This window comes from Triplophysa rosa, linkage group LG11 (assembly GCF_024868665.1).
Source record: "Triplophysa rosa linkage group LG11, Trosa_1v2, whole genome shotgun sequence".
Classification (NCBI taxonomy): domain Eukaryota; kingdom Metazoa; phylum Chordata; class Actinopteri; order Cypriniformes; family Nemacheilidae; genus Triplophysa; species Triplophysa rosa.
The window spans coordinates 12,644,147-12,652,216 of NC_079900.1; the positions used below are offsets into that span (position 1 = coordinate 12,644,147).

Below are 8,070 nucleotides of genomic sequence, written 5' to 3' on the forward strand. Positions count from 1 at the left end.
ATGTCTTCCTATTTTCTCTCGTTCTGTTGCCGTTCTTTCTCCATCATGTGTATGCCACATTAAATGTATCGCATTGTTGTACTTTAGCAAAGTCTGTTAACTTGATGTAGCTTGTCACATTAAAGGCATAGTTGACCCAAAAGGTGAAAAATCTGCCATTATTCACTCACTCGCCTGTAGACCACAAAAGAAGATGTTTGTACTATGAGCAAATGCACACCAGCAAAGCACCATAGGACAGTACCACATATGATCGTCCTATATTGTAGTTTATTTAAAGTTTTCAAATGAATTTTTGTGTTTGTATCAAACAAAATTCAAGTAGATATTCTTGAAAAACTATTCTAGTGAATGAAGTTTAAATTTATATTTTGGGTGAACTTTTAAGAACTTTTTTGGGGAGATGAGAGAAAGTGCTTCAAAAATATTTTTTGTCATAGTCTCTGTAAAAGATTCACACAAGATTTAATAGGAAAACAATGACAATTGATGTCATAAGTTGTACAAAAAGCCCTACAGTCAAAATATGAAATCAGAAAACTTAAAGGAACAGTTCACCCAAACATGAAAATTTCCTCATCATTTACTTATCCTCAAGTTATTCCAAACCTGTATGACTTTCTTTGTTCTGCTGAACACAAAAGAAGATATTCTGAAGAATGTGAAAAACCAAACAATTCTGGAGCACCATTGACTACCATAGTAGTTTTTATATCCTACTATAGTAGTCAATAGTGCCCTAGAACGGTTTGTTTACAATCATTCTTCCAAATATCTTTTTAACATAGCAATTTATACATGCTTGGAACATTTACGCATTTGGCAGATGTTTTTATCCAAAGCGACTTACATTGCATTGAACTATACATTTTTTGTTTCTGATGATCGCACATCCTGGGTTTCTCATTATAATAAGAAGGTTTGAAAGCAACTTGGTCCTCTCTCTCTCTCTCTCTCTCTCTCTCTCTCTCTCTCTCTCTCTCTCTCTCTCCACTCTCTCCACTCCCCCCTCTCTCTCTCTCTCTCTCTCTCTCTCTCTCTCTCTCTCTCTCTCTCTCTCTCTCTCTCTCTCAAACACAGTCTAACATTAACAAAGCAATTGAGCAGGGAGAAGGAGGGATGAACAGAAAGTGATAGAGACACTCAGCAAGTGTGGACCACTTTTTCAATTCATTCATCTACCTGGTGAGTCAATATGTCTTCACTTTGGATGGAAAGCGTCAGAGAATATTAGACAGCTTACTTTTTTATTGTGAAAAATGGTTTGTTTGTTGTTAAATGTGGAATGGTTCCGGCCATTCTCACTACAATTTATCGCAGACTTGACCTTTGACATTTTCTCATTTGTACACAACAGCATTTTACACAATAAATTAAATAGTTATATGTGCTTGTATTAGTCTTGGATTGAAAGTGCTACAACATCATATTTAAAAACTTGTTCCTCTATGTATCTATGCTTGACACAGCAATATTTTTTATAAAATATCTTTGTTTATGGATTATTTATATTTATTTGGCTTATAATGTGTCAGTTTGTGTATGTTGTTAAATGTGCATTTTATTGGTAAAACATAAATATTAAACTCTTCTTAAATATTCTCTTAAATTTGTATCTTTTGTGGCATTAATTATTCAGAATGTAAATACAATTTGGTTACAAGTACTTGTACTTTACAAGCTTAACAAGTGTAAAGCACATTTCTCTGATGTCCTCCGCTGTGTTCACTTTGTAAAAGGTCACCTGGTGGAGAATGGTGCTTGCAACACCAACATTCTGGGTTCAATCCTCAGGGAAATATGCGTTTGGTATACTTATGTATACATTGAATGCAATGCAATTTCCTTTGAATCAAAGTGTCTGCCATAATCCTAATGTTTTTCTTTCTGTGTTTCTTTTCTGTTAACATTATTCATTATATTATTCATTTATCAGACATTTTCATTAAAGGAAAGAGCATTTAACATTTTGTTAAGCATCCTCTGCTTTTGAGGACCAATAATATGCAATCCTTCTCTCTCTCTCTTTCTAGATGAGTATTTATAGATTTTTATGATTATGGCCTCCATTCGTTAGTAGTTTTACGTTCTGAACTATCAGTGGACACAACTCTATCCAACAATATTTATTTATTTAGCTGAATAGTGCTCTATACGCAGATGCTGGCTATTATTATGATTTTTATTTGCACATTAGGTGGTGCCTCCATTCAAATTGTGTTTTGCATCATAGTCGAAGTTTGCGGTTGAAAAACATCAGTTGTGTTATATTGCGCAGTGCATTTATAATTTTCTCTTTGTTTTCTAGGATTGTGTGTGTCTCTGTCTGTGTTGTGTGGTGTGTGAGTGAGTGTCTCTTGTGTGTATTGTAGTTAACATTAGTTGACAGTATTAGTCTCTCCAGTCATGCGTGTGTGTACAACAATGTCAGACTAGCTGTTCTGTGCTTCTTAATTACTCGCTTCATGTGTGTAATGAACTCTGTGTGCGTGTATCTGTGGGGTTAATGTGTGTGTACACATAAAAGAGATGAAAAAGAGAGGGTTTACAATATTGAAAAGATATCTTGCATTTGTATTTTCTTATAATTGATCAATATGACCAGTTAGGTAATATTTTTTACTTTACATTTATTTATTTAGCAGATATTTTTATCCAAAGCAACTTACAAATGTGAAAGCATTACATTTACATTTACATTTAGTCATTTAGCAGACGCTTTTATCCAAAGCGACTTACAGAGCATTAAGCAATAACTGTAGTCTACAAAGCTAGAAAGAGTTTATTTTTCCTATTTCTTACTTATTTGTCATTATAAACAGTCATCATAATGCAACAGAGGTCACACAAATGAGCAGTTGTGAAGGTCATTACATTACATGAATACTGAAGTTTAGAATTATTTTTTTAAGGTTATAACCTCTTTTTGTATTCATGCAGGGTTGGAGTTGTCTGAATGATAGAAGGACAGGATCAGTGTTCTTTCACAGGTGATATTTGATGTATGAGAATTTGACCATGCTGAATCTACAAAACAGCTCCAGCTGGACTGGTCCAAACAACTGGTACCATCCGCCCGACACCATCACCCCACAACATGGAGCAGGTGTGTGAGTATTTGTGAATAGTCAGTTGGACATTAAAAATCAGAGAGGACATGATGATTTTGTACATGTGTGTATTTGAGTTGTGTATGAGCTTTTGGTGATCCTGCAGTTTTTATACTTGACTGAGCACAACCAGATGGGGGCCAATGGCAACACCATCAGCCCCACATAAACACCCACAAACAAACAGCAGCTTCTGGCCTTGACAACCTCTGTTTGTTATAGGAAAGCGTAGCTAAAATGAGCAGACATTAGACACTGAATTGTGCGCATTCCCGCTGCTGTACATGAATAGGGTCAAACTAGTGGTACACTAGACACAGATCATCTTCATTTCTGTCTATATAATAATCCACACTGAAATGCAGCTCGCAGACATTCACGTGCAAGTTGGTTTATAGATGGTTGCGTGGAGGATCTGAATGTGCAAATGGCTGGGGCTGGAGAAGGAGTGCTACAAAGAGAGAGGGATGCGGTGGACGAGTCACAGCTACACCTGCAGTTGAAGAGGAAGCTGCAGAGGAACCGCACCAGCTTCACCCAGGAGCAGATAGATGCCCTGGAGAAAGGTGTGACTCGTCGCTCTTTCTTAGGCCGTGCTTTAATGCAAAGGCAACTTTTAAGTCATAACACATCCTGGTTCTGGTCTGTTTTATGTTTTATTGCATTTTGATTTTCTCATTAATATTTGTTCTAAAGTGTGATTCATTGGGTACAACAATGTCTTATATGAATGTATTTTTTAGAGTTTGAAAGGACACATTATCCAGATGTCTTCGCCCGAGAAAGACTGGCAGCAAAAATTGATCTTCCAGAGGCTAGAATTCAGGTAACGGTTTACTTAATTAGTTACTTTCACATTTTGACCAAGTTAAAGTAACAGTGGCTAGGAACAATAAATTAGGAGACTGCCCATTATGCACTGACCCATATTGTGGGTGATTGACAGGTATGGTTCTCCAATCGGAGAGCTAAGTGGAGGAGGGAGGAGAAGCTGAGAAACCAGAGGAGATCAGGAGGCACGAGTTCCTGTTCTCAGACACACACTCCACTGAGCACCTCCTTTAATTCCCCTGTATATCATCACAGCAACAGCTCAGGTATATATAGTTGTATATTTACACAGAACCTCACTAAAGCATGAATGGCCTGTTTGCCACTGATAACACTGTTACAGTAGTGTTTGTTTCATCTTGTGTTGTTTGGTGTCTTTTGTTGTCCACACCCCTTGATTTCTATACTCTTCTGTGCTCTTTTTTTTATAAAAGGCTCAATGCACAGTCGAAGTGATTCGTCTCTCTCAGGCTATGGCTCCCTATCAGTCTTCTCCAGTAAGCAGGTAAATTAAATGCACATTTTTAAACGCATACTAACTACAGCATACAGCAATGCAATAGGCAAGATGTATGATCTTTCCTTAACCCCTTACACCTTGAACATTAGCATTTATTGGCATAAATTTTAATGATGCTAGTTTAATGAAAAGTTAGTTAATGAAAGTTTACCTGGTTAATGTCTGTATTTTAAGCATGCAGTGATCAAGATGGCACCATTAAAACAACTCTTTAAAAACAATTGAATTAATTAATTAATTAACTAATAATAATAACAGACAAAAGCTGCTAATTATTATTATTAAAAGTAAGATATTAATAACAATATTTCTATAATTTAATTTAATCTCGTTAATTAATACAACCATTATTAAATAATAATAATACATTTAATGATTTAATTTTTTTAATTACAGTTAGTTCTGCTAATGATTATTATTAAAAGTAACATAATAATAACAATATTTATATAATTTAATTTAATTTATTTAATTAATACTACAATAATTAAATAATAATAATAATACATTATAATAATTTTTATAATTAAGTTCAGTTTTAATGTTCAGTAATGTTTATTTTATTTTCCTATTATTGGTGCACTTTAATACAAGATTGGCAGATGTATGATAACGTTTGCTTTATATGGTCATTGAAAGATAACGCACTCTCAAACATAACACAGCATACACATTTTTGTTTTGTTAAAGAATGCAAAACAGTGAATGCCTTCTACAACAGTAAATAATGCATACAGAAATGCTAGTACACGCACTTATTACGCAACCAAAAGGTAAAACTAGGCAGGACTTTGAGGTCGTCATTTATAATGGCTTAACAGCCCCCTCTAGTGGCTGCTTGTAGGATTTATTCAAGTTATTGCAGTTTCTAAAAATAAACGTACAGAAGCCAGTTTAACAGAACAGTTTCATCATCCCACAATCCCCTCCCTTTAGAAAACAGAAAAACATATCCAGTATCATATTTACGACATCTCAGGTGAACTAAGGCCTTTAGTTTCCATCATATTTTGACATGACACGCCCTATTACTGTCCTGGACTGTGGAACATCATAAAAACCTTTAATCTTTAAAAGTAATCTTTAACACTTATGTGGGTTGTTTCTTGCATAATCATAATGAAAAACACAACATATATAGCTGCCATTTATTCTATTGATTTGTTAAATACAACAAGGTTGATCTTTATTTCTGATTTTTTCTTCTCTAGTCTTTACCTTCTCAATCTACTCCAATTTACTCCTGTATGTTGCCCCCTTCTCCTTCTGCCCTGCCCCCTCTTTCTCGTAAGTTTGACTCCTCATCTTACACCTCTCCCCACCTCCCGCCTCCTCCCACGGCCAGTGCAAACACAGGTGAGTGCAGTTAACCTCTTGGATATTTCACACTGCATATCAATACTATATACCCAAAGTCTTAACGAGTTGTGGATGTGGATTTGCTGCACTGTGGTTCCGTTTTGTGTTTCAAAAGTTATCCTTTGTGGTGGCTATGTGTGAAAAATTGTGACGGTAGGCCCCTGTGTCTTTCAGGATTTTTTCCTGGTGTCTCTACAGCGGGACAGACCTCAGTTCAGGGGAGTGACCAGGAGCTGGGTCAAGGTCTGAGTCCGTACTGGACGAGACTGCAGTAAACAGCGCATCTTATCATTATCAGACTAAAACTAGCAGAACGTACTACAGCACAATTTAAACTAGATCTTTAAACTAAATGTTACAAAAAAATCCTGCCAAAACACCAGACTACCGTATGCATTTAGATCATTCACACATCAGGGAAGCAGTCTGTGTAAGCTATAATGCCATATAAAGAAGACAGCTTTGGACCTCACAAAACTAACGGTAGGACTGCCCTGCACATGTACTGTATAGGCACAAACTAGTCTGGTTATCTTTCTCAACTGATGGCGAAACAGTAACAGTATCTAAAAGGATTAATTCAGATGGCCTGTTAAAGTGTAGTTCGACACCCTGCCTTGTGTAGTAAAAAAAATTGTTTAATTCATGTGTAACTTACAATAAGTATAAAAACTGCCCAATTAAGTAAGTTTAAAAGCTGCATCTAGATATCAAAATGTCTGGTTTTAATTCAGTAAGGAATAAACAAGCCAATAATACTATTGCACTGACATGAAATAATCAATGACAATCAAGTCTAAAACTGTGATAAGCAGCAACAATCACTCAAATGCACAAACTATCTTATAGGAATCAAAACCAAACATAAATTGAGCTAATGACAATCAAACGTTGTTGCAAAAGACTGCAAGGACAATCAAACATGACCAATCAAGTGTAATATACTGGAATATGGCTAATGATTTATTACTGTAAATTGTTAAATGGACATTACTGTGATTTTGAATATCGCTTTATTTCACTTCTATGTAATATTCATGTTTTTTTCTGTCAGACCCCGTGACCCCGAATTTCACTGTAGAATTGTTTGAATGTGTGTGCATATGAAACAGTGAGAGAGGAGAGAGTGATAATGTTATAGTATTTAACATTAGAATTGTGAACAATTAAGTGTGAACCCTTTTGTGGAAAAACTTAACATTGAAATAAAAAATATTACAGTGAAAGTGAGCAACGTGCATTGGTGTATGTGTGTGTGCGTGTCTTTAAATAATAATCCTCTATTTGATCTTTCTGTCTGTCTATTCCCTCTTTATCTTGTTCTCTGGAGTAATGGTGTATTGGTTCACTAGCTGCTGTTTGGGCTGTGTTTACTTATTACTGTCACTGAACAGTAGCATTTCCTGCCTGTGTGCTGGTGGATTTCCTGTTTTTGTTACTTGCATTACCACACCCATTGAAAATAATGTTCTGACAAAGTTATTCTCACAGGGGGTTGAAATACAGACAGAGACAGACAGAATATAAAGGTTACATGAACTAAGAATGTCCGAGATCCTTTCAGATTTGTGTTCCACTCTCACATACAAAGAATGCATATTCATATTCATCAAATATTTCAATAACCAAGGATGGAGCTCGTTGGATCGTATAAAACTCCATAAAATGTCTCTGGAGTTTCTGAGGAAACTAAAACCGCCCATATCTGAGATTTATCCTCTCAATGAGTTTGATTAAAGCCGATGTTAATGAACTTCTCAATGAAACTTCTCTTCGAGGAGAGGTCACTGCAATAGTCACGTCTCTTCAATTCCCATAAGACCCCCATTCCCTATCACAGCAAGCTTTATCTAGTCTGTGTGAACATGGGTGCCCCTCCCTTAAACTCATCAGTCCATCTGCACTCCTCCCTCTATCTGTCCATCTCTTGCCCCTTCTGCACAAACATTAATGACCTTTGGTTCTCAAGTGGATAAACACATCCTCTGTTTCTCATGCAACATTCCTTGGAACAGAATCATGCAACACGTTTTGATGTGAATATTTATAAATATGTTTTAATTCTACATGTGAACTCCACATTACATTCATAAATTGACACAATAAATAAATATTTGTGCACGTGGAAGGCTGTCCTGTAAGATGAAAGCACGGTAGCCACTAGCCAGATACAATTCACCCACAAGATAAAGCTCCAGGGCATAGACCAGGCAACCTTATACAAAGTTTTGAATAAATTTGATGCCAAAG

At 35.9% G+C, this 8,070-nt stretch overlaps 1 protein-coding gene across 2 annotated transcripts; it reads left to right on the top strand.

Annotated features, from left to right (window-relative positions):
• The first annotated feature begins 1,101 nt into the window (after positions 1 to 1,101).
• Positions 1,102 to 7,004, top strand: pax10 (paired box 10). Of its 2 annotated transcripts, none has more exons than XM_057346885.1 (8): positions 1,102 to 1,185; positions 2,941 to 3,106; positions 3,509 to 3,676; positions 3,854 to 3,936; positions 4,057 to 4,207; positions 4,376 to 4,446; positions 5,673 to 5,817; positions 5,995 to 7,004. In XM_057346885.1, exons 2-8 carry the CDS (start codon positions 3,001 to 3,003, stop codon positions 6,093 to 6,095), a joined length of 825 nt encoding a protein of 274 aa, XP_057202868.1. In that variant the 5' UTR covers positions 1,102 to 1,185; positions 2,941 to 3,000; the 3' UTR covers positions 6,096 to 7,004. The 2 variants fall into 2 exon arrangements, with proteins under 2 accessions (XP_057202868.1, XP_057202869.1); XM_057346886.1 differs by having other exon boundaries at positions 5,754 to 5,817.
• Positions 7,005 to 8,070: the final 1,066 nt, after the last annotated feature.